Source organism: Sinocyclocheilus grahami, unplaced genomic scaffold, assembly GCF_001515645.1.
Source record: "Sinocyclocheilus grahami isolate Dianchi unplaced genomic scaffold, SAMN03320097.WGS_v1.1 scaffold389.1, whole genome shotgun sequence".
Classification (NCBI taxonomy): Eukaryota; Metazoa; Chordata; class Actinopteri; order Cypriniformes; family Cyprinidae; genus Sinocyclocheilus; species Sinocyclocheilus grahami.
In genome coordinates, this window is record NW_015505568.1 from 1,087,406 (window position 1) to 1,115,351 (window position 27,946).

The 27,946-nt window shown below is 32.9% G+C and overlaps 1 protein-coding gene across 1 annotated transcript in view; it reads left to right on the forward strand.

Moving 5' to 3' along the window:
* LOC107550146 (cyclin-dependent kinase-like 5) overlaps positions 1 to 27,946 on the forward strand; it is a gene marked incomplete at its 3' end in the record, with an annotated part of 59,589 nt that overhangs the window by 1,932 nt on the left and 29,711 nt on the right. The window contains exons 2-3 of the mRNA XM_016231373.1: positions 10,642 to 10,885; positions 19,856 to 19,890. Coding sequence (XP_016086859.1) covers positions 10,822 to 10,885; positions 19,856 to 19,890 — 99 coding nt within the window. The remainder of the gene's footprint in view (positions 1 to 10,641; positions 10,886 to 19,855; positions 19,891 to 27,946) is intronic.

Consider the following 27,946-nt stretch of genomic DNA (forward strand, 5'->3'; position numbering starts at 1 on the left):
TGTGTGTGTGTGTGTGAGTGTGTGTGTGTGTCTGTTTGTGTGAGTGTGTCTGTTTGTGTGTGTGTGTGTGAGAGTGTGTCTGTTTGTGTGTGTGTCTGTGTGTGTGTGTGTGTGTGTGTGTGTGTCTGTTTGTGTGAGTGTGTGTGTGTGTGTGTGTGCACAGTGGGTGATTGGCACATTCCAAAAAACAAACAAACAAACCTGTATTATAGGCTCATTCAATGCTTTGTTTGTGTGTGAGTGTGTGGCACATTGAGAATGTTGTATAGGCTCACCCCTTCATTTGTGTATGTATGATCTGCATTGTGTTGGCTTAATTGATTCCTATTGGACAAATAAAAAAAATGCTCTGAATTACAGTATTTCCCATTCATTTCCTATGGGTGCCCACTTTTGTCCATGAAGGACAAATTAAGGAGGTTTTTGTTTTTTATTCAACCACTTAACTTTGTTGATTCGAGTTCATTTGTGTGTGTGTGTGTGTGTGTGTGTTCAGGTGGCAAACGTAGGAAAAGTAGCCAAGTCTTGTACCGCTCAGATTAAGGAAACTTAAAAAAAACAAAAGGATTTTGCCCACATTTGTCCCGAAGGATGCTTGAGGGTTAAAACACTCTCACAGGTTAGTTGTATTTGTGTACAGTGGACATACATGTATCGCATCATGACAATCCTGTCATTTCCAGCACATCTCAAATCATGTTTTTTGGTGTCACATTGTGCGATGGGAATTATGTTTAACATTTGTTTGGAATTTAATCATGACATCCTAATGTCACGGATACAGTTTTATGTAGGCAAAATGTGCCTAATTAAGTAATGTTTTCACATTTTTTGCATAATTTTGACTGAATTACAGCTTGTTCGGAAATTATGAGAATAAATAAATAAAATCTATAGATAACAGGCATGTGATGCTAAGACATGTTTTGTTGCGATAATGCGATATCACAAAAAGAAAAAAAAGCCTTAGGAACTTAAAAGTGCTCTAAGTGAAACAAAAAATAGAATTGAATGTCTGTAATTCAAATTAGATTTAGACCTTATGTAGCCCGCCCCTTTTCAGCTCCTTGCTCTTCGTCTTCTGTCTTCCGGTTGTATTTCCCCAGCGTTATGGTAAGGTCGTACGAATTTATGAATGAACCGCTCGTTTTAAAATCGCCCAGGTCTACTGACGTTTCACATCCGATTCAAACATTATGGACTTGATAACTTTAGTTAAGTCTACACTATAAATCCACTTCAACAGCGATGCCATAGAAATGCAAAAACGGAAGTTCACAGACAAAATTCTAAATTTAATCTACTGCTTGTCTAAATGGTGTAAATTTAACTGTAAAAGTTTATTTACATTTTTTGGAGATGAAAAAGTAAAAAAAATATTTACATTCGGTGTGACACATTTGATGCTTTTTCATTTAAATAATTTAGTTTATTTTATCAGTTTCTTCTTACGTTTTTATGTTGGTTTCTTTTTAGTTTTTACTTAGTTGTTACAAAACAGGTTTCAGTATTTTGGTATATTAACATTATTTCAGTTAATGAAATATTTTTTTACTGTAAATTTAAGTTAAATTCATAAAATTGGCAACCACAGCTGCCTTTTTTACTGTAAATTTCATTATTACTATTTTTTAACAATGTTATAGGCTCATTCAATGCTTTGTTTGTGTGTGAGTGTGTGGCACATTGAGAATGTTGTATAGGCTCACCCCTTCATTTGTGTATGTATGATCTGCATTGTGTTGGCTTAATTGATTCCTATTGGACAAATAAAAAAAATGCTCTGAATTACAGTATTTCCCATTCATTTCCTATGGGTGCCCACTTTTGTCCATGAAGGACAAATTAAGGAGGTTTTTGTTTTTTATTCAACCACTTAACTTTGTTGAATCGAGTTCATTTGTGTGTGTGTGTGTGTGTGTGTGTGTGTTCAGGTGGCAAACGTAGGAAAAGTAGCCAAGTCTTGTACCGCTCAGATTAAGGAAACTTAAAAAAACAAAAGGATTTTGCCCACATTTGTCCCGAAGGATGCTTGAGGGTTAAAACACTCTCACAGGTTAGTTGTATTTGTGTACAGTGAACATACATTTATCGCATCATGACAATCCTGTCATTTCCAGCACATCTCAAATCATGTTTTTTTTGGTGTCACATTGTGCGATGGGAATTATGTTTAAAATTTGTTTGGAATTGAATCATGACATCCTAATGTCACGGATACAGTTTTATGTAGGCAAAATGTGCCTAATTAAGTAATGTTTTCACATTTTTTGCATAATTTTGACTGAATTACAGCTTGTTTGGAAATTATGAGAATAGATAAATAAAATCTATAGATAACAGGCATGTGATGCTAAGACATGTTTTGTTGCGATAATGCGATATCACAAAAAGAAAAAAAGCCTTAGGAACTTAAAAGTGCTCTAAGTGAAACAAAAAATAGAATTGAATGTCTGTAATTCAAATTAGATTTAGACCTTTTTTAGAAATATTTTTTTTACTGTAAATTTAAGTTAAATTCATAAAATTGGCAACCACAGCTGCCTTTTTTACTGTAAATTTCATTATTACTATTTTTTAACAATGTAATGTTAGGTGCCAAGATTGCTGTTCAAATTATTATTATTATTATTTTTTTGTAAAGCATTTCTCAAACAGTAAAACTTGACACTAGCAACACAAAGATCTTGGGTTTCATTATCAGGGAATGAATGGACCTGACAAAATGAAAATGAAAGTTTTACAGCATCTATTTTTCTTCTCATGCGTGGCAGTGATTTCATAAACATAGCTTCTAATTGGTGAACACCCTGCTCTCAAATGACTCTCATTCCTCTGATTTTGACGAGTTAATGGGTGTTTTGTGTCTGTGGACGGAAGTCATCGATTCTCTTCTGCTCTTAGAGAAGAGTCCTCTGTTAACCTCTCTTTCAGGTGCATTATTCTGCAGGGTTTACTTCAAAACAACCTCGTATTTGAATGAAGTTTAAGGTGAAGTGTGTCATTTTATTTGGATGTTAAAATACAATCTTTTATCCCAGTTTAAAGCAATAGTTCAACCAAAAATACAATTTGTGAAAATGTCCTCACCCTCAGGTAGGGCTGGGCAATATGACCAAAAAAATTATCACGATAGTCAAGTCAAGTCACCTTTATTTATATAGTGCTTTTAACCATACAGATTGTGTCAAAGCAGCTTTGCAGTATCAAAATAGGAAAATAGTGTGTCAACGCAAAAGGACAATAGTAAACACTAAATTTTCATTTAAAGGAGACATATTATGCCCCTTTTTACAATATGTAATATAAGTCTCAGTTGTCCCCAGAATGTGTCTGTGAAGTTTCAGCTCAAAATACCCCACAGATCATTTATTATATCATTTTGAAAGTGCCTATTTTGAGTGGAAGCAGAAACATGCTGTTTTTCGGGCCTGTTTCTTTAAATGCAAATGAGCTGCTGCTCCCCCTTTCCCTTTTCCTTTACAGCTCAGACCTGCTAAAAACATCTGTTTTGGTTGTGATTATCATGTTTATCACGCTGAAATCATGCATTTTAAAGCATATGAGTTTAAACTTCTTACATACGGTTTTCTGAGCGCACACATCCGAAGCACACGCACAGAAAGCGGCTGTCACAGCATGTGAGTACTAAACTAAGTTCTCAGTCACACACAAGTTTACATTAAAAACACACGAGTTACAAAAACAGTGGGTTATGTCTGTGAAGGTAAACAAAAATAAAATCGCATGTTTATTTTAGATCTGTGTGGCAGCAGCAATATACAGTAAATAAATCAATAAATGCACTGCTCTGTTGTCTCCTCTGAGGCTGGGACTCTAAATAGTGTTCTGTGCGTCGCCATGGCTTTAGAACTACTTTTTCGCTTCCGAAATCAAATGACGGCATCGTGGGTGTAAACTTGCAGATTAAGGGGCGATGATATTATAATGAGATCCCTTTGCCACGTCACCAAGGGAGCGAAATCAGACACGCTGGTTTTCTCAGACGCTTGCAGAAAAAGGCTTCCCAAAACAAAGTTACTGGGTTAATCTTTTTCACGTTTGCTTGGTTGGTAGAGGCACCGGGGACCTGATTATAGCACTTAACACCTGGAAAAGTCAGATTTTCATGATATGTCAACTTTAAAGGCAGTTCATCATTGAGTTCAGTGATGTCATCATCCAGTTCAGTTCAGTTTAAATAGTATGCCAAAAGAAGCAAATCCATCAAGGCGTTTTTTACTGTTGCTTCCAGCTAAAATACAAGTCTTCTATCTATATGATTGCTTATTATTCAGTCGTCTGGACTGAATCAGGAGAGAAATCTGCACAGATCAAGCAGCGTTTAAACAGCTCTAAATAAATATATGGCTGGATTTTGATGTGAGAGACAACAGCAGATGCACTTTTTCACAGGATTTATATGAATTATGGACTAATTTCTGTCTGGAAGAAACGATTTGAAGTAAAAAACGTCTTAATGATGGATTTGTTTCACCTTTTGTCTTCACAAAACATTAACTGATGGACTGGAGTGCTGTGTATTACTTGTGGATTATTGTGTTGCTTTTATCAGCTCTCATTCTGACGGCACCCATTCACTGCAGAGCATCCATTGCTGAGACACTGATGCAATGCTGCATTTCTCCAAATCTGATGAAGAAACAAACTCATCCTTAGGCCTGTCACGATAACAGCTTTTTGTTGTGCGATATATTGCCCCAGAAATAATTGTGATAAGCGATACTGTTATTTTAAAGACAATTTTATGCCACTGAATATATAATCATAATAATTCAAGAAGGCCTACACACTTCCAAATGACAACAAACTTTTAATTTTAAGATTATTTAGATCACGGAAATGAAGTATCAAAACATTAGATACCTTAAAAAATCTGAATAAATATTAAATAAACATTTTCTAACAAAAAGTGCAAAGTAACAAGTAGAAAAAAAGAAAAATGCACAAAGAATTTGTATGGAGATTTTTCCACCTACAGATTTTTCCCGGACCTTTTCTCTGTAAATGAAAGGTGCACACTATTGCTGAAAAACACAATCACTACTCAGCACTCAGATGTCTGTATGCACAAAGGCACAGATCCCTAAACAAAGCCAAATCTGCAGAAGAAACTATTTTTGTAGAAGCATTTTTTAAATGTGAACTAGCACCTCATGACTGCACCACGTTATGTTCGAGAAGCTGCAAAAGACACAGACGCAAGTGGAATGTACAAAACATGGTGACATGAAATATAAAGGGGTAAATATAAAAATTGAGGTCATATACATATATTGCGCGATAAGTCAACATATTGATTATTGCGACAGGCCTACTCATCCTAATCTTGGATGGCCCTGATTGACACGACCAATGGCATGAGTTAGGGGCAGGACTGTCTGTTTGTCTAAACAATGGCAAATGTGGGGAGTGTTCGGGAAACCTGTTTGAAACTCATTATTTAACACTGAAAAGACGCAGTTCAGCTTTAAAATACAAGTGTAATAAGCAAGTAAAATAAACTGTTCTCAAATCTGATCGGAAAAGACAAACACACTTTCACACAAATAAAGAAATGCAGGGTCAGTTGGACAAAGCATAGCCTTTTCAGGAATTACAAAAATCTCTGAAAACAAGCAGAAATGCAAATGATTTCAGAAGACCGGTCATTGTTTTCTGTTCTGAAGGCGTTTATAGTCGTCTTTCTGTCATTTTTCCCCCCTCGTCCTCCTTACGTGTTCTCATTCTGTGGGACTGAACCCAGAAACACACAGTGAGTTTAGATGTGTTTCAGTCGGTGTCGTCCAGTCAGATGTGCTTTAAAACCAGAAGATTCGTTTGTTTCTAGCTTCGACTCGCTTCGTGAGCAGTAACAGGCTGCCTGACCGGCCGAACGTCACACTCAAATCTCCTTTGAACCCCCGTTTTTGATGTCCGCTCAGAAACCTCTCGCCATTCTTAACCAAATCTGTGGCAGACTCACAGCCGAAAGCGTTTGTGCTGCAAAACTGCAATTTTCTTCAGCCCAAGCGTTTGCTGGTCTGCTATTTCTGACATTTATAGGCTGACTGCTGTATTTTTAGCTCTTTTCAGAGAGGCTTGATTGAATTAGTCCGAGTTCAGAGCTCATACACAGTAAAAATCAGGCTGCTTTGGCATTTTTATTGTTCGTTTGTCTGTGCACGATGCACTCTTGGAGACGGGATGTGACGGGAGGATCTGCGTCGAGCTCTGAGCCGCGGCATTGACTCTCTCAGAGAGCTTCATCAAGGGTCACGAAGACGGAAATCCATTTCTTGAACTTACTTTGGCTGTAAAAAAATAAATAAAAAATGAGTCCTTGAGAACTTATTGAATAAACTTTATTAAATGGATAATGTTCATAAATATTAGATGGAAAAACTTAAACTAAGCGAACATTAGAAATGTTTCTTTGACAGCTAACAGAAATAAGCTGAAGCAATGTAATTACTTACTTGGTAGAAATAAAAACTAAAACTGAAGTAAAACTAAGACTAATAAAATATATGAAACCTAAAATGTTACATTTTCATTTGTCAGGTTCAATCATATTCTGAATTAGAAAAATATTATAATGGAGCTAAATCTAAATTATGAGGAATCAAAATGATTATTTCACCTCCTGATATGATTTAAAAAAAAAGTTATATTCATTTATTTATTCATTTACTTATCGGTATTGGCAGATATTTGATATTTCTGGCAATATTTATTTATATATTTGTTTATTTATTTAATTATTTTTTAAGTTGTATTGGCATATATTTAATACTTTGGGCAACATTTATTTGTTTTTTAATCTGTACTGACAGATATTTCTTATTTTGGGTGCGACAGGCCTACTCATCCTAATCTTGGATGGCCCTGATTGACACGACCAATGGCATGAGTTAGGGGCAGGACTGTCTGTTTGTCTAAACAATGGCAAATGTGGGGAGTGTTCGGGAAACCTGTTTGAAACTCATTATTTAACACTGAAAAGACGCAGTTCAGCTTTAAAATACAAGTGTAATAAGCAAGTAAAATAAACTGTTCTCAAATCTGATCGGAAAAGACAAACACACTTTCACACAAATAAAGAAATGCAGGGTCAGTTGGACAAAGCATAGCCTTTTCAGGAATTACAAAAATCTCTGAAAACAAGCAGAAATGCAAATGATTTCAGAAGACCGGTCATTGTTTTCTGTTCTGAAGGCGTTTATAGTCGTCTCTCTGTCATTTTTCCCCCCTCGTCCTCCTTACGTGTTCTCATTCTGTGGGACTGAACCCAGAAACACACAGTGAGTTTAGATGTGTTTCAGTCGGTGTCGTCCAGTCAGATGTGCTTTAAAACCAGAAGATTCGTTTGTTTCTAGCTTCGACTCGCTTCGTGAGCAGTAACAGGCTGCCTGACCGGCCGAACGTCACACTCAAATCTCCTTTGAACCCCCGTTTTTGATGTCCGCTCAGAAACCTCTCGCCATTCTTAACCAAATCTGTGGCAGACTCACAGCCGAAAGCGTTTGTGCTGCAAAACTGCAATTTTCTTCAGCCCAAGCGTTTGCTGGTCTGCTATTTCTGACATTTATAGGCTGACTGCTGTATTTTTAGCTCTTTTCAGAGAGGCTTGATTGAATTAGTCCGAGTTCAGAGCTCATACACAGTAAAAATCAGGCTGCTTTGGCATTTTTATTGTTCGTTTGTCTGTGCACGATGCACTCTTGGAGACGGGATGTGACGGGAGGATCTGCGTCGAGCTCTGAGCCGCGGCATTGACTCTCTCAGAGAGCTTCATCAAGGGTCACGAAGACGGAAATCCATTTCTTGAACTTACTTTGGCTGTAAAAAAATAAATAAAAAATGAGTCCTTGAGAACTTATTGAATAAACTTTATTAAATGGATAATGTTCATAAATATTAGATGGAAAAACTTAAACTAAGCGAACATTAGAAATGTTTCTTTGACAGCTAACAGAAATAAGCTGAAGCAATGTAATTACTTACTTGGTAGAAATAAAAACTAAAACTGAAGTAAAACTAAGACTAATAAAATATATGAAACCTAAAATGTTCACAAATTTTCATTTGTCAGGTTCAATCATATTCTGAATTAGAAAAATATTATAATGGAGCTAAATCTAAATTATGAGGAATCAAAATGATTATTTCACCTCCTGATATGATTTAAAAAAAAAGTTATATTCATTTATTTATTCATTTACTTATCGGTATTGGCAGATATTTGATATTTCTGGCAATATTTATTTATATATTTGTTTATTTATTTAATTATTTTTTAAGTTGTATTGGCATATATTTAATACTTTGGGCAACATTTATTTGTTTTTTAATCTGTACTGACAGATATTTCTTATTTTGGGTGATTTATGTATTTATTTTTATTTTTTAAGCTTCAGATATTTTGGGTAATATTTATGTATTTATTGATAATTTATTGATTTTAATGTTTTGGCAGATATGTGATATTTCTGGCAATATTTAATCAATTATTTTTTAATCAGTATTGGTATTTCACATTTTGTGTGGTATGTTTTTATTTATTTGGTATTGTCAGCTATTTCATATTTTGTGCAAGAATTATTCTTTAATCTGTATGGGCAGATATTTCATATTTTGACAATATTAATTTATTTTTTTAAATCTGTATGGACCGATATTTTAAATTTTGGGGTTATTTATTTATTTATTTAATTGGTATTTGCAGATATTTTATATTTTTGGGGATATTTATTTATTTATTTTAATCAATATTGGCAAATATTTGATATTTCAAGCTTATTAGAAAATCATTATAATCCATCTAAATAAAAAATAAAATCCATGTAAATAAAAATGAGTCCTCCCGAGTCTCTTCTACTCGTTCGTTCGTTTGGCTCAGGACAGACGCAAAAGGAAGCAATCGCAGATGAACGACCTGTCATAATGTGATCGTCATGTCATGTTGATGCAGTCGTCTGTGTGTGTGACATTAGTGAAAGTGTTTGTTTTCCTGATCTGTGTTGTCAGTGTAATCACACTGATGTGACGTGTCTGTCTCGCGAGTCCCAGACCTCAGTTCACCGCTGATTTGTTGGCGTTTTGGTCTAAAGTGATGACATGCAGTAACCCTATGCCAGCGGAAACACGCTCAAATGCAGACCGAACATAAAGACATCCATCTGTTTGTGAGTAGTGCAGTTCTGACACCCAGAAACACCACATGGACATCTGATTGAAACGAGATGCTCCAGGAAAATCACATCATCTTTTTTTGTCAGTTTATTCATCACCAAATATATTGGCAAAAATAATGATTGTGCTCAAACAGGTTACCAGAATGGTTTCTAGCCTTCCATGGTTTGGACAAACAGGTCGTCCAGCCCTAAATTAAAACAGACGGACCTTTACCATGCAGAGCCTTTCTGAAGCAAATATGCTGGTTTTCTGGCACCACCGTAAACAGATGATGTCTTAGAGATGCACAGTAAATTGACTCCATATCGGTTATTTTTTTATCTCTATTGGCAGATATTTGATACTTCTGGTAATATTCATTCATTCGCTAATATATTTTTATTTATTTATTTAGTCTGATATTTGATATTTCTGGCAATATTTTATTGATTGATTGATTGATTGATTTGATCTGCATTGGCAGATATTTGATGTTTCCAGCAATATTTAGTTATTTATTTATTTTGTAATCATATTTGCAGATGTTTTTGAAAATATGTTTTTATTAATTTTAATAAATACAATTTAATTATAATTTTTTTTAAAAATTTATATTGCAAAATATTTTTAATTGTTATTGGCAGATATTTGTTATTTAGGGCATTATTTATCGGTATTGGCAGATATGGCAGATATTTTATATTTTATATATATACATATAAATCAATATTGGCAAAATTGTAATATTTTGGGCAATATATTTTTAAATCGGTATTGGCAGATATTTCATATTTGGCCAATATTTGTTTTTTTCCTTTCTTTTTTAATTGTTATTGGCAGATATTTGATATTTCTGGCAGTATTTCATTTATTCAATATTTAATATTTCATTTATTAGGCAATTTCAAATCGGTATTGCCGGGTATTTCGGTCGGTCGGTATTGGCAGATATGTCATATTTCCGGCATTATTTATTTATTAGTATTGTCAGATATTTCATATTTCTGTCAATATTTATTCATTTATTATTCATTATTTTATTCATTTATTTATCGGTGTTTGCAGATATTTGGTATTTCCAGCTTTATTTATTCATGTATTTATTTTATTTATTTATTTTACTTGGTATTTGCAGTTTGATTGATTGATTAGTATTGGCTAGTATTTGACATTTCCAGCTTTATTTATTTATTTGTTTGTTTTGACATATATTTGACATTTCTGGCATTATTTATTTATTTATATTTATATTTATTTATCAGTTTTGACAGATATTTTGTATTAGGTTTTGGCATTTCTTTCTCTTTCTTTCTTTCTTTCTTTCTTTCTTTCTTTCTTTCTTTCATTGGCGGATATCTGATATTCTAGCAACCACATAGCGATGCACTCAGAACACCTTAGCAACAGCATAGCAATGCCCTGTTATTGAAACATCTAGATGATGTGTCTTGTGTGTTTCCTCAGGTGCAGGTGTGTGTGTGTGTGTGTTTGTGTGTGTATGACGGACATCATCATGCTCAAAGGCTCTCAGTGATCCGCTCCTTCCCATGATTCCACACCAGGCCGCCCCATGCCAGCCCGTAACCACGACGACTGCTCGCCCCCGTGAGCTCCTCCTCTGTCGCCCGGTGGCCGTTTGACTGGATGAGGAACCCAGCCTCCAGTGATGTGATGCACAGGTTTGAGGTTCTTGGGATTGTGGGGGAAGGTGAGTACCGGCAGACCATACCAGACTGAAAAAAACCTGGTGAAACTGAGAAATGATGCGGAAAATACAGGATAAAGGAACAATTCATGCACTAAATCCTTTTTTCCTCCTGTATTCTTCCATCATTTGTCACAAATGCTTTTTATGTCCTTGTTTCTTGAAGCACTTAATGGGGTCACATCATGAAAAATCGAATTTTCCTTGATCTTCTGAAATAAGAGTTTGATGTAGCATGAGAACTTGCCAAACTCAGGTCGAAAAGAGCTCTTATTGAGACTAAGCTGCAAAAACGATTCATTTTTTTATGCCAGACATTGCAAATGCATTAACACATGACTGTTTTGTTTTTATGCAGTCTTTATGGGCACTTTATCTGAAATAGAGCAGTGAAAACTGAATTAAATTAACACTTATTTTCTCTGAATCTGAGTGAAATTGAGTCAAAGTTGTCCGATCACAGTCTGAGGAACCTGATTTTGGTCATAATTTCATTCTGACAAAGTGTGCAGTGACTTGTGTTTTGCTTTTGGCAGAATAATATCCTGGCATGGAAGAAAACTCAAAATTGCACAGCGGTGTCTAAGTGGAAATTTGTGTACAAAGACGAATATATTGTTCTGCTTGTCGATATTTATTTTACGTTACGTACCTCATCGAGTAGTTCTGACTGAAAAGCAATTGAATTACCTCTTTAATACGTCTTTAATACATTTAATAAGGCATTTTATTTTATTGTACTCATATACTGTACTGTTAAAAAATTTGGGGTCAGTAAGAGTTTTTAATTTTTTTTTTTAGAAATTACTGTTTTTAAAAAATTTACTGTGTAGATTAAATTGATCAAAAGTTTCTAATGTTACACAATATTTCAAATAAATGCTGTTCTTCTGAACTTTCTATTCATCTGTGAATCCTGAAAAATAAAACGTATTACGCTTTCCACAAAAATATTAATCAGCACAACTGTTTTCAACATTGATAATAATCAGAAATGTTTCTTGAAATCAGCATATTAGAATGCTTTCTGAAGATCATGTGACACTGAAGACTGGAGTAATGATGCTGAAAATTCAGCTTTGATCACAGCAATAAATTACAGTTTAACAGATATTCACATAGAAAACAGCTATTTTAAATTGTAATAATATTTCACTATTTTACTGTTCTTACTGTGTTTTGATTAAATAAATGCAGTCTCGGTGAGCAGAAGAGTCCAAAAACAGTCTTACCGACCTCAAACTTTTGACGGGTAGTGCATCTCTTTGTCTCTATTCTGCAATATTCAATCAAGGTCTTTATATTTAACATGAACGTTGCATTTTTAAAGATCTTGGTCATGACTTATGAATGTGCTGGAATGTACGTCTTCCGGCGATTCAATGTATTGTAGGGATGTGAGTGTTGAGGTGTGTGAAGTCGACCTGCAGCCTCTCGCTCTCTCTTTACATTTTGTATGAGGTGTGGTAAAAGTCTCGGGGGGATCAGGTTATTTTTACCCCTTCATCTATCTCTCACACTCTGATACCCCACTAACACTGCGGCGAGTGTGTGTGTGTGTGTGTGTGTTGAGGAGGGCTGGTGGTGTGATCGTTGGGTAAGATGTGTGCTTTCTCACAATGAGTCTTAAGGGTGAATATCATGAAAACTGCAAAGCTGGGGTCATATTGAACCCCAAAATAAGAAATTACATATTGCCTAAAGAAAATGAAAACCATTTGCAACATTTTTTTTTTTGCATTGTGACATTGTTTTCATGACAGTGATGCACATTAAAAGGCCATTCACAAAGAAAGCATTTTTGCGTTTTTAAAAACATGAGACGCTAATGGGCTTAATGTTTTTTAATATTTTTGTGAAACATTTGTAAATTATCTGGACTCTGGGGTTGCAAAAATTATGTTGTTCCGATTACACTATATAATGCCAGTATTTTGATATGTTAAAATGATCTTGTAAACAACATCCATTAATTTGTAATAAAATTATTTAAAAACAAAAATTTATTAATTAACTTTTATGTGTAATTTGCATTTCGTGAAACCAACAATAACTAAATTATAAGATGTGAGAGTAACAGGGCATCCTGAAAACTAAATTTTTTTAAAATTGAAAACATGGGACGCAGGGGAGTTTAATAGGTTAAAAACCACAAGGTGTAGAGAAAATTTGCCATCTTCAAACATGCATTTTAAAAATGTTTAGTCATGCGCAAGATGCTGCAAAAGATGCGAGACGTGGGTTCAGCGTACAAAGACATTCATCTAACATGTATTTACATAGAAAAATGATGGAAAAACAGTGCAGTTGAATGCAAAAACGTGTTGTGTATAAACGACCCCTAATTCTACCAATTCTGTTTAAACTATTGATATATTGATTTATTAAATAAGCTGTAAAGTGAAATTGTAAGTGCGTAGCTGATATTCAATACTTTTAGGAAGTTAATTTGTCCTGAAATGTGACTTTCTGAAAATTAAACAACATTTTGCTAATTATTTTTATGATGCTGTTTTATTAGCTCATGTTAATGAGAATTTGTCCAAGTTTATCTTATCTTACAGATATTTTTTGCATTGCAATAATGCAATTTTGGGGTGCGAAAATAATGTCACATTGCCAAAAATCTGTCATCATAAAATAGGCAAAAACATGCATTGGTCACTTTTAAGATTGTGCACTATTTGGGCTGATAAAGTGTTGTTTCTGACTAATGAAAAGGAAATATCCAAAATACAGATTTAAGTGTTTATTTTATTACACTTTATCTATTTGCGTCTGTAGATTTAAATTACAATCCGTATCTTTAAAAGTTTTTTCTCCACTTCAGAAGCACTTACAAACACCAAACTTAGCAGTTTTATCCCTCTCTATATTCTGAAGGTTTTTACTGTGCAGTTTGTTCATATTTAATTCGGACTGATTTCTATAACATTTTATTCATAACAGCACGGTGGAAATGGATTTTCTTCTGGCTGTTGACAGTATTTTCTGATTTGTGGAGTGATGAAAAGAGCAATACAAAATCCCTTCAGTAAAAACCTTTAACTCTAATATGTCAACAAAATCAAACAGAAATTTTGAACCTGGCTTTATCCAGTGTTCAGATTTATTTTCTGGAAATGTATGCAAATTAGCGCATATTTACTTATAACATTTCAGAATACTTACAATACAAATTTTTTTTTTGCATTTCTTGATATAATCAATCAGCTGGGGAAACATGGTGATAACTATTAGTTAAAATGCTAACCCTATTCACATGGGGTGTCCAAAATATAATTCCATGTATCTTTTTTATATTTTACCTTGAGATTCACTCACGAGGTCTTAAGGTATTTGGTAAATAAATAATGATCTTTATTAGGGGATTTTTGTTGATCTGTGACTCCAGCTAATCCGTTTCAGACGGAAAGTGGCCCACGGTTCAGGAGAGAGATGATAATTATAAAGGTCATTGTGTAATATAATCCAGATGAACACAAAATAGTGTATAAACAATGGTAGTGTATTAACTGATGCTCTCAGATGTGTGTTCAGCTGTCAGTAGATCAGTTTCTCTCTGTTGGCCATCAGTAGTTTAATCTCCTCTCAGCTGTGCTCTCCTCTCTCATATTCCTCCGTTCCCATCCTGACTTCTTTGTTTATCCTCTCGCCGCTCAATGCTAATTGAAAGCCAATTGATTTGGTTGAGACTTGCCAGTATATTTCTGCCTTCAGGTGATCTTTGAATTATGGTGTTTACGAGATGAGTGCACATGAATGTCCTAAGAGGGAAAGTCTGGGTTTTCACAGGAGCGTGATGGAAGTTAAATGGTTTTGATTATAATCAGGCCCACGTGGAACTGAAATGCCTGTCATTCACAAACTTCTACACATCTACCGCCCAATGCATTATTTTTAAAAGGACATTTCACCCAAAAAATATTTATTCCCATTTACACCCTCATGTTGTTCCAATTAGTGTTATTTTAGTATCATTGATATACTGTACTGTACTGTACTGTACTATACTATAGTATAGTTTTTGTTAATATTTTAAATGAGATTTTACTATATATATATTTTCTAAATAATCTTTAGATTTTAATGAAAGATTTAGTCATTTTGTTGTGTTCTTCTCAATTTTTTAAAATGGTTTTTATATGTCTTTATATGTAGTTTTTAATTTTAAGTTTTTAGTTTTTGTTTATTTAGTTTTTAGTTATTTTAGTACTTCAACTTAATATAAACAAAAATTAGAAATGTTGATTTGGCAACTAGCTGAAATAAAATAAGCTTTTTATATTTACTTTATTTCAGTTAATGTTTATTTTATTTAAAAAATGGTTTCTAGTTAACGATAATAAACCTGGTTACCAATCATATGATTTTTTTTTCTGTGCAGTATTATTTTAGTATTATTTATATCCTATTATAGTTTTAGTTATTTTGATTTGATTTATATTTTTAGTTTTCAAATAAAATTTCATCATTGTATGTGCATTTATAATTCCACGTTTTAGTTTTTTAAACATTTCTAAATAGTGTTTTATTTTGTTTTGGTTATAGTTTTATTTCAGATTTAGTTAAACATTTTTTCAGTTAGTTGCCAAAGCAACATTTATAATTTTCATTTAGTGAAAGTTTTTATATTTTACTTATATAACTTTAGCAGTTATATTTTACTTTAATTTCAGATTTATTTTATATAACCAATATGTTTTTAATAGTTTTGGTATTAGTTAACAATAACAACACTGTATCTTCTGTATTTTAAGAATATATTTATAACTTTGGAGTCCAAACATTTGAGTTTCATTGTATGACAACACGAAAAAACAAACACTTAGACATTCTTCAAAATATGTGCCTTTGTGTTTCACAGAAGAGTGGAAGTCATACAGGTACAAGTTTGAAACGACATTTTTGGATGAACTATCATCAGGTATTTGGGCTAATTTGAATGCAGTTTCAGTTACAAAAACAGTGTAGAAATTTCAGCTGCGTTAAACATATTTGTGAGCCTGGAGCACAAAAGCAGTGTTAAGTCGTTGGGGTATATTTGTAGCAATAGCCAACAATACATTGTATGGGTCAAAATTATAGATTTTTCTTTTATGCCAAAAATCATTAGGATATTAAGTAAAGATCATGTTCCATGAAGATATTTTGTAAATGTCCTACCGTAAATATATCAAAACTTAATTTTTGATTAGTAATATGCATTACTAAGAACTTCATTTGGACAACTTTAAAGATGATTTTCTCAATATTTAGATTTTTTTGCACCCTCAGATTCCAGATTTTCAAATAGCTGTATCTCAGCCAAATATTGTCCTATCCTAACAAACCATACATCAATGGAAAGCTTATTCAGCGTTGAGATGGTGCATAAATCTCAATTTCAAAAAATTGACCCTTATGACTGGTTTTGTGCTCCAGGGTCACATTTTGCCATATTTACATGAAAGTGCCCAGTTTAACTGTCCAAAATATGATCATAATTATGACTTCCAAACTTGTATGAACATCACAGGAAGACTTCAAGAAAGCTTTTGGCCTATTAGTGATTTTCACACTGAGTCCTCATTGAATGTTCTCCTTCTTCAGGAGAAATCGACAACAAATGCTGAGGAAGTCTCTGTGACTGTTGCTCCTGTAAAAACAGGTCACATAGTTCCACCTTTATGGCCTCGTTTTTCTTCTTTCTTTCTATTCCGGCTCTGGAAAAAGCAGGTTAAGCTACACACGTCGTGAAGATTAGCCTGTTTCACATGAGTCTGGAGAATCACTGCCTTGTCATTCACTCGTCATCTGTCCTCAGCGGATTGGTTGAGGCGTGTGTAGCTCTCCTCCTGATTGGCTGAGGCAGAGGAGTGGGCGGGGTTTAGCAGTCACGCGGCAGACTCCTGTGGCGGTTTCAGCGTAGTTTACCAGCATCACGTCTTTATCACACAGTGAGTTCAGGAGATGCTGGCCGATCATGTGCATGACGCAGGCCGTCTCACCACAGGATGCTCACAGTGCACGCGTGTGTGTGTGTGTGTGTGTGTGTGAGTGTGTGTGTGTGTGTTCCTCTCCTTTTGCATCAGTGCAGCTGATGTCATCGCATTTGTGAAGTGGAGGATAAATAATGTGACTCAGAGAAACAAAGGACTCAAATGATCCCAGAGGAAGAGTTTATTGCTCTTTTCAAGCTCAGCAGCTTCAGTTATGTTTTAAGTATCAGCTTTGTTTGCAGAGTTAGAGAAATAAAAATAGTCCGGTTAATTATATCATAATTAATTAAATCATCTTGAGATCTTTTATTGTGGGTATCGTGAGCAGATCTGAGACATTGTTGAGATCTCTACTGAAACTCCAGAGGAAAAAAAAACTATTAAGAATTGTTTTTGTTAATTGAAATAAAACTAAAATAAGAATATTAATAATGAATATTAGATTAAAAACTTACATCTAAATGAAATGAAGTAAAATAAGTTTAAGTTGTAGTGCTAAAATTGGTAAAATTAACTAAATAAAAATATTAATGAAATAAAAGTAAAAATACTATAATAGTATATAAATAGTACTAAAATAACGCGTTTTATTTTTTAGTATTATTCATATGCATTTGTATTTTTCTGTATTTTGAAGTAGCTTTTAATTTTATATCATTTCAGTTTTCATTGTTAGTTTTAGTTAAAATTTTAATAATTGCATCTGCTTTTGCCATTTTATATGGAGATTTATTTATTTTTATTTCAGTTTTAGTTTATTTATTTCTGGTTAGCAATTTTAGTGCTTTTTAGTAAGTCCGTTTTCAAGGTCATGTTTAAGTTTTTCATCTAATATTTATTTTTAATTTTATTTCACCTACATTTCAATTAAGTCAAAATGATTTTAACGGCTTTGGTTTTAGTTAATAATAATAATAATAGGGTACTTCATAAATCTACTTATTGCGGTCTAATTGAGATATTAAAGCGCATTAATGTCAGATTTTTCTCTCTCATGGTCTCCTGCAGTAAAAGCCATCCCGATCCATCTTAAACGTCTTTCTCTTTTCATTATTCACGACTTTTTATTCATTCAAATCTTAACGTCGTCATATCTCAGAATATGAATCAGTGAGTCCATCATCGTTAATCATATGAATCATCGGTAACACTTTACTTGAAGGGGTGTGCATAAGACTGACATGACACCTTCATAATCATGACATGACACATGTCATGAATATGAAAGAGGTTTTATGCATGTTTATGACAACTGTCATTAAGTGTCATTCGCTTAGTTATGTCATTTTTAATGTCATTTTTAAATTATTTGACCTACCCTTTGACCTAACCATAGCCCATAACAAAGACATCTCAAACAATGTCATCTTTGCATTAAAAATTACATAACTGAGCGAATGACACTTAATGACAGTTGTCATAAACATGCATAAAACCTCTTTCATATTCATGACATGTGTCATGTCATGATTATGAAGGTGTCATGTCAGTCTTATGCACACCCCTTCAAGTAAAGTGTAACCGAATCATCTTTTTTGGGGGAAAATTCAAGCTACAGCTTTGAGTTCTTCAGTTAATCCAGATTTCTCCTCTCCATCAAAATGTTCTTCTGTTCTGCATGAAATCTGTCTGCATTCAAACCAGCACCTGTCTGGAAGAATCTGTCTGTGTTAAAAGTGAATTTGTTTGCATATTTATTTCAGACTTTCACGACTCTTTGCCTCTTTTAGCTTCTTTCTGACTCTTTGTTCTTTCATTTTTCAAATAATAAAACCCCAGTGTCATCCAGAGTTATTTTAGTATTGTTTATATACTATTATAGTATTAATTAATATTTATTAGCTTTATATTTTCAGTTAAAATTTTTAATTTTTTTGCATTTGAGTGTTTTTGTCATTTTCATTATTTTTCACAAAATATTTCAGCCTAGCTTTACATTTTTTGTTTTATTTCAGTTTGTTTGAGTAATTTGTCGTCTTTAACTTATCAACCTTCTTTTATTTACGTTAGTTGTCAGCATTTCTCATTTTTGTTTAGGTTTAAGTTTTTTATGCGATACATATTTTTATAGTTATTTTATGTAATTTTCATTTAATTAAATTTATTTTTAATAGTTTTAGTGATGTGCTCTTAATTGGTCCTTTGTATTTTTTTATTTAATTGGTCCTTAATTCAGTATTTAGTAGTTTTCAGTAGGTGGAAGTGATTATTATTCATTTTGATTTGATCTATATATATGATAAGATATAATGAATAAACAATGTGAAGATATAATATGTACAAATCTATATATATATATATTTTTTTGTTTTGTTTTGTTTTTTACATTTAAAAAAAAGTGAATTAAATGCACGATGCGTGAACGAGTCAATGATTAATAATCGTCAACTCCGCAATGACCAAAATAATCATGATTATGAGTCTGTCCATCATAAAGCAGCTCTAATGTACACTGTAAGCCGCTGTGTATCTCTTCACATCGAGCAGGTTGTGGTGAACGTGACGTGATGTGGGCCCGGATCTGTTGGCTGGGAGTTTGGGATGAGCTCAGCTCTGCGTCTCCTGCGGGACAGTCGATTTGTGCCACAGATATGATCCGTGGTGCCAAAACCGGAGCGAATGCACGACACACAGACTCCTCCATCAAAAACACTCGCGTTTACAGACACCTGAGCGCCAGCTTGCAGATTGTTTGGGCTTAACGCGCTCGTATGAGATTTCTAATGAATTCCGCTGATTAAACAAACACGTTGACTGTGCTCGTGTCCCACAGGTCTCAAGCCGAAAACGGGATGTTCTTACAGTTCCCTGAACGTTTCTCTGTCTCGGTCACGTCTGTGTGCTGAGGTGACGGCCTCGCCTTCACTCGCTTCATTCATCAGCCACAAAACGCTCAGGGTTTTGGCATCTGCTGAGCGTCACGTTCACAAAGACAGGTGGAGCTGGGTGAAAGTTTGAGTAAAACCTTTTTGTTTCTCTGTTTCTCTGGCAGGAGCTTACGGTGTCGTCCTGAAGTGCAGACACAAGGTGAGATCTCAGACACACAAGTTCATGTCGTTTTTAAACCCACAAAACACTAGTCATCTCATTTGCAGCCTGCATGGCTTAAAAATCATGTGTGTTCAGAAAAAGTGGGGCCTGGAAAGCATGTAAGTCCATACTAATTATTAATTTTGAAAGAAAGTAGTTGGTTGCAAATTATACACATATAGTATAACACAAAGCAAACTCTGTATGCACGGAAATGTGCATTGCAAAAATGTGCGTATGTGCAAAATATGCAATGTATCCCATAATGCAATGCACTCATAACCTAGAGAGCCTATGTGACACATAATGTTGAAACATTTACCATTCCCTAATGCATATTGTTTCACATATTAATGTTTTTATAATTAGCACATGTCCTTAAAACGCACAAAGCAAAATTGCATTCGTTGCATTCGCAAAATTTATTGATTTCAGACAATATATACAATATATACATTCTCATGAATGTAACAAAAATTTATAAATGTTTTATGTTTAAAACAATACGGAGTAAACAAATATAATTTAAAATATTTAAATATTTTTTACTATATATATATATATATATATACATACACACATACAGTATTTAGTGTATACTATGCATGTATCTGTGTGTATATATGTATATATATATATATATATATATATGTATATGTATAGTAATTTTTGTCTAAAGATAAAGGTTTTGGTCAATAAGATATATTGTATTTTAAAGGAATTAATACTTTTATTCATCAAGGACACATTAATTTGATCGAAAGTCACATTAAAGACATTTATTTATAATTCTATTTCAAATAAATGCTGTTCTTTTGAACTTTCTATTCATCTGTGAATCCTGAAAAATAAATTGTATCACGGTTTCCTCAAAAATATTGTGCAGCACGACTGTTTTCAACATTGATAATAATCAGAAATGTAGCAAATCAGCATATTATACTGATTTCTGAAGAATCATGTGACACTGAAGACTGGAGGAATGATGCTGAAAATACAGCTTTGACCACAGAAATAAATTACATTTTACAATATAGTCAAATAGAAATAAGTTATTTTAAATTCTAAAAATATTTCACAATTTTTTACTGTATTTGTGATCAAATAAATGCAGCCTAGGTGAGCAGAAGATACTTTTTTTGTCGTTTTTTTTTCTGTACAGTACATACTTTACAGTCTGCTGTGTTAACATGGTCTGAATAGTAACAGGTTTGTGTTCAGCGCTAACAGAAAGTGTCGTGATGTGACATATGGTGAATTTATCTATTAATATCTCCTCCGGTCATGAGCGGTGCTGGTCGTAGCGCCCCGCGGCCGTCAGACAGATGGTCTCTCTGCGGCGTTCTGTTCACAGCTCTCAGTCTCGGTCTCTGACCCAAACACTGCTGCTCTCATCTGCCGCGCACGGTCATGTTCACTCACTGATCTGATGCTCTTCACTCACATTTGAGCGTGCTGTTGTAGTATGCAGAGAAATTGTCTGACTGTAGACATGTTTACATGCACTCATTTTCATCAAAGACAGGAATCCAGTCTGACGTCTGATTCTCAAAGTTGTGTTTATATGAACCCTAAACACACATATTTGTTTACATGTGCATTGAACAAAACTTCCCAGTCACCATTTTCAGATCAATTTTTAGTTATTTTAATTAGTCAAATGTATTCATTTCTTATCTATTTCAATCATTCCAGTCATATATATTTTAGTCATTTTTATTTAAATTAAATAACTTTATTTAGTTAGTTAAATTGCATATTTATTATTTTATTTAAAATATATTTATTTTATATTTATCACTTTGCATTACGCTTTGAATTGCATATTATTTTTGTGTATTATTATTGATTATGTTAATACTAATTTAATTAATGCCTGCAGTAAGTGTTATACTTACTGTAGTATATCCTAATAAATTGTGTATATATATATATATATATATATATATATATATATACTATTTTAATCAAATGTTTAATCAAATTTGTTTCTTTCTTGCTTTCTCTTTTTTTTTCTTCTTAAATAGTAGTATATTGTATTGTTGTCACATGACCTCTTGATGTTGCATGTTTAATACAGCATGTGATGTCCAGATAGATAGATAAGTAGTAAGGAAATAAATAATATATTTTTGCCCCAATTCTGTGATTCTTGATTCATCACGCTAGAAATGGAAGGTCAAGTCAGGCGCACAGCATTGTGGGTGTGTTTAGTTGTAAATGCATCAGGAGTGTTGCATGCATACTGTAGTTGTTTTGCGCAGCGTGAAGAGGTGTTGTGATTTGTGAGCTGCTGAATTAGTCAGGTTTGTGACTCAGTCGTTAACTGATGACAGGCTCGTCGAAGCATCGTTCAGAGCTTCTGATAATGACGGAGCCTGATTTCATCATCGTATCAGAACAGAGCTCTTCGTCACTGCTGTCCAACTCGTCCATCTTCATCACACCTGATCTTTCCTCGCTGCTTGTGAGCTTTATGAATCATTTGCATGGAGCTCTGTGAATATTGTTGACTTGTTACACAGAGTTGACCGCTAATGGCGAGTCAGCAGAGATCCGACTGCTTTTGGTCTTGTTGAGGCTCTGATTCCATGTGTGCAGATCTTGTCTGCTTGTGTTTGGGTTTCTGGTTTTTCAACGACTGACACCAGAAGTTTTCAAACATTTTGATGCCATGGATACCCAAATTATATGTACATTTTCATGCATAAAGACCCTTTTATACTGTGGGGGATAAAAAGCACTGAAATGTCCTATTAAAGCAGCAGTACTTTTAGATGTATAAACTATGGCTGTCAAACAATATATATATATATATATATATATTTATATAATTTTTATTGATTTATGTAAATTTTAATTTGATTTATTTATTTTAATTTGTTAATTTGTAGTTGTAATTTTAATATGTATTTTTATTATAATGTTTATTTACTATTTTTCATTTGAACTTTCACAAAATATATATATATATATATATATATATATATATTTATATAATTTTTATTGATTTATGTCAATTTTAATTTGATTTATTTATTTTAATTTGTTAATTTGTAGTTGTAATTTTAATATGTATTTTTATTATAATGTTTATTTACTATTTTTCATTTGAACTTTTCCAGCAGGCCCTTTATTTACTTTTATTTACTTTATTTGGTATGTTTATTTATTTGCATTTTACACAACTTTTCAGCAGCCCCCTTAGTACCTTTATTTTAAATTTTTAATCTATTTGTTTATTTGTATGAATTTATTTCAATTTTTATTTATTTATTTAAATTGTACATTATTTTTCTCTTTACTTTTCAGCAGATCTTTTATATTTTAATATATGTATTGTAATTTAATTCATTTTAATTTTACACTCTTTTTCTCTTTTCAGCAGCTCCTTTAGTACCTTTTAATGTTAATTTATTTGCATTTTAATTCATTTGTTTTAATTATTTATCTTAATTTATTTTTAATTAACATTTGAATTTTTCTTTTAACTTCTTAGCAGATTCAGTACCTTTTAATTTAATTTTTTTTATTTGTTTTAATTAATTCCTTCATGCCCTCTTCTATCCTCAAATTCTATTCAAATTTTAATTTGAAAATTTTAATTTGAACATTTGAATTTGAATTTGAAAAAAGCAGGTTGATGGCCGAAATAATCCTGATTTATCATTATACTGGATATATTTTCTATAAATGTGTGCATTGAGCTGCTGCCACTTGATTAATTAGCAGTTGTTCACTTATAATAATAGTGAGCACTAGTGTATTTTACACAGTGTTCACTGTTGGTAGGTTTTTGTCCATTAGCGGTTCTGTAGATATTCTGGTCTTTCACGGCTCATAAATTAAGTTCAGCATTTGCTTCACATTTCCCACAATGCACCTGGTCTGTGCTCTTCGAAAGCTCTCTGAGCGACAGTGAGAAGAGAGAAAAGAGGTCAGCGTATATTCTTAGTTCAACAGAGACTCTTACTGATTCACTGAAGGCTGCAGCCGCTCACTGAAATCAGCATATAATCATGCAGAAGAAATCATACTCCATATGTTTTCAACATCCTGCTTTAGTTTAGTCCAAGCTTTCTGATGTTGCCTGAATACTGCCTTAAAGACTGTGACAATTGCTATTTTTCCATCCAAAACATCATTCTTTGTTGTTCATTTATTTCATTTTTGTTCAATTAGCTATTTATTTTTATCTTAATGTGTGTATTTTTAGGTAAATGTTATTTATTTATAACTTTTCAGTAGATCCCTTAATTTTAATTTATTTATATTTTAATTTATTTTAATTATTAAAATAAAATGAACGGCTTTCTATCTAACATTAACAATATATATTTGCAATAGTTTTCTTTGTCAATCGTTTTTCTTAAAGACTGAGACGATTGCTATTTTTTCCCCCAAAACATAATTCTTTGTTGTGTAGTTTAGTTAATTTTTACTAGATTTTTGCTTAATCTTACCTCATACATTAAACATTTTGATGCACCTACATATTTGCATACATACACTGAAAATGTATGTAAAAATTGTGTTTTTTTTACATTTATTTTATTTAAAATTTTCATATTTTTCTTCTAAGTATTTTTTCCGAGTCTTAAGTCTTGTTTTCTGAAAACGATGATCAAAATTAAGTGAGTTTATTCTTAAAGCAAGAAGAAGAAGAAATTCTGGGTCAGTTAAATAAATATTTTAATTTAAGAATGTTAATAAATTTGTACTGGAAAGCAAGACTAAAATACTGAAGAAAACTTTTTTCATTTTATTCAGGGTAAAACATTTTTATGTTTTCAGGCCTTGATTCACTTTCTTTTTTTTGTATTAATCTAATTTTATTTGCACAAATGAATTAAATTATTAATTCTATTGATTTATTTACATTTTTATTTATTAGTTTTAATTATTTATATGAATTTATTTTATTTTTTATTTATTTATTTACAGAAAACGTGTCTGACATTGAAGTAAGAAAAATAAACGGGACACAAGTTTATTTTTCTGACTCCACTGGCAGATCTTTTTTTATTTTAAGTGTAAAGTCAATTATCTAATTTTGCTTCTCTAGTAATTGCATCTTAATTTATGTTTATATATTTGTGCTGATAAACAAAATACTGAGAAAGAACAGAATTTTTCAATTCACTCATCAGTCTGATTGATTTGAGTTCGTATTAATCTAATTTCATTTGCACAAATAAATGAACTTATTTCATTCATTCGTTCGTTCGTTCATTCATTCATTCATTTTGCTATAAAATATAGCATTCTGTGTAGAATTCAAATAGCTCCGATACATTTTGTGGTCTGCGCCGACTCGTGCATGTGATCCGCTCCGTGCTATCATCTCTCTGGAGCGGAGCAGAGTGTGTGTGCGGTGCGGTGCTTAGTGTGACACAGCGAGAAACCAGACTTCTTTTCTTCCTCAATGGAAAGCATATTTACACTGTTTGAATCGTTCCCTGTCCCCTATATAGTGCACTACGTGCCATTCACTGTACAGAAAATACTACTTCTGTGGACAAGTGACCGATTTCAGCATCTATTTTATAGTGCAGGGGGCGGGGCTTCAGCTTCTAGAGAGCATTTGATTGGACAGAAAGTTTGATGAGAAGCTGAAGTACACTAACTCTGCAGCAGCACTTCTTCTTCGTCGTCTCGTCTCATGCGCTCACTCAACCAAGCGTTCTAACCACAACCTCGCCCTCCCCACCCCCCAACCATTCACATTTCTGCAGGCGGGAATTATTTGTAATGATATTCTAATGAGCCGCTTTGTGATATCACAAAGCCCGGAAACCAAACGCTGTAGTCCAAACGAGCCGTTTGCTGTAGTTCTTGAAAAGGGATTTTTAAAAAACGAAATATCTCCCTTTGGAGTGGACTTTGGGGATCTTTTTTTATCCCCAAACATACACACTGCACACTGACTAAAATTAAAAAAGTGAAAAAGCATAATAGGACCCCTTTAAGACTAATATATTGATACTAACACCCAAAAAACTATAATTTTGATTTCATAATGGACTTTTACTTTTCATTCAGCTTTCAGTACCTTTTAATTTCTTTTCATTTTAAGGTTTCTCTTGATGTTTTCAGGCCTTGGTTCGCTCCTCAGTTTGATTCGAGCTTGTATTGATGTGAAAGTTGTGTGTTTGTCTGGAAGGTGTGGTTGTGAAAATCGTCTCACGCTCCACACTTCAGCTTCTCTGTCGGTCGTGGTTGGTTTGTCTCTGATCGTGTCTCGACTCGCTTCTGAATGGATTTAAGCAGCTGAAGGTAATTTGGTGTGTGATTCTCCGGTGTCTGAGCCTGAGCTGACGGGATCTGGTTTGTTCAGGTGTATTTCTCACCGTCCAGTTGTTGATGTTTGTGGCAAATATTTAAAGAGAAATCACTTTTATTCTCTGACGGGAATAAAGAGCTTCATGTGTTTCTGAGGGTTCGAGATGTTTTTCGTGATCCGTCACGTCACACTCATGTTGGGTGACTCAGTTTGTTCAATACAATATGAATCTACTCGGGTCAGATCTGGAACATCATGAAATATGACAAAGATCATGTGATGATGGAATTATATTTGCTGTTAGATATTTTTGCCACAGTTTTTGAACCCTGCGATGTTTAATCTGGAAACATTTTGACTGAAAGTGTTGAGACGCATGTTTTGTTATATTGTGTTATATTTACCTGAATTACCTATTCAAATTATATTTTTTATTAATTATTTAAGGCAAGGCAATTAATTGCTATTAATTATTTAAAGGATCTATTCAATATCATATATATTACATATATTTTTTATTATACTTTGAATTATTTCTATTTCAATTAAAACATTTGAAAATAATTTCTATTTCAAATAAAGAAAAATTCACGTTTTTCTCCTTATGACAAAGAATATTTCACATTCAAAGGTAAAAGTAACAATACTTTTATTCATTAAAGGACACATTAAATTGATCAAAAGTGACAGTAAAGACATTTAGAATGTTAGAAAAGATTTCTATTTCAAATAAATGCTGTTCTTTTGAACTTGCTATTCATCAAAGAATCCTGAAAAATCAAATGCATCAGAAGACTGGAGTAATGATGCTGAAAATACAGATTTGATCACAGAAATAAATTACAGTTTAACAGATATTCACATAGAAATCAATTATTTTAATTGGTAATAATATTTCACAATATTTACTGTATTTTTCATGAAATAAATGCAGCTTTGGTGAGCAGAAGAGACTTATTTCAAAAACATAAAAAAATCTCACAGACCCCAAACTTATATATGTTATATATGTATATAGATCATATATATATATATATATATATATTGATATGTGTGTTTGTGTGTTTGAATCAAACAGAAGCATCTGTGTGTGTCTGACATGTTTCTTAGCTTTATAATAGTCAGCGGTGAGGATATGCGTGTCGTTCTCTGGACTCGTGCGCCCATCAGACGGGTTATTAATACACAATGATATTTTTATTCCTGAGCTGTTTGTTGAGGACAGACGCAGGTGCTCAGCGTGTGTTAAAGACGCCGTGTGACCAGTGCTCAGTGCCTCACATGTGTTCTTCTCCATATAATGAGTTTATAGTTTATGTGTTGTTATTATAACCTGATGAGGCTCACATAGCCACATTAAACACAGTACGACATTTTGGATTGGCAAAAAATTGTAATAAAATGTTGTGCTTTTTGGCAAAACAAGAATAAATAAAAAGTTTTATCAGACCAGGGTTAATGTAGTTTACTAAAAATAATATATACTAATACTAATATAGTTTACTAAAGCCAATTGGTAATAGAAATTAAATGAACTAAATTAAATTAATTAAATTAATTATAAAAAAGAAATATATATATATAAATTATTCCATTTATTGCATTTCAGTTAGCTGCCAAGGCAACATTTATCTTTTTCATTTAGTTAACTTGAAGTAGTAAAATAAATAAAATTAAAATTGCAGTAAAAATAGATAAAAACTATATATATATATATATATATATATATATATATATATATATATATATATATATATATATATATATATA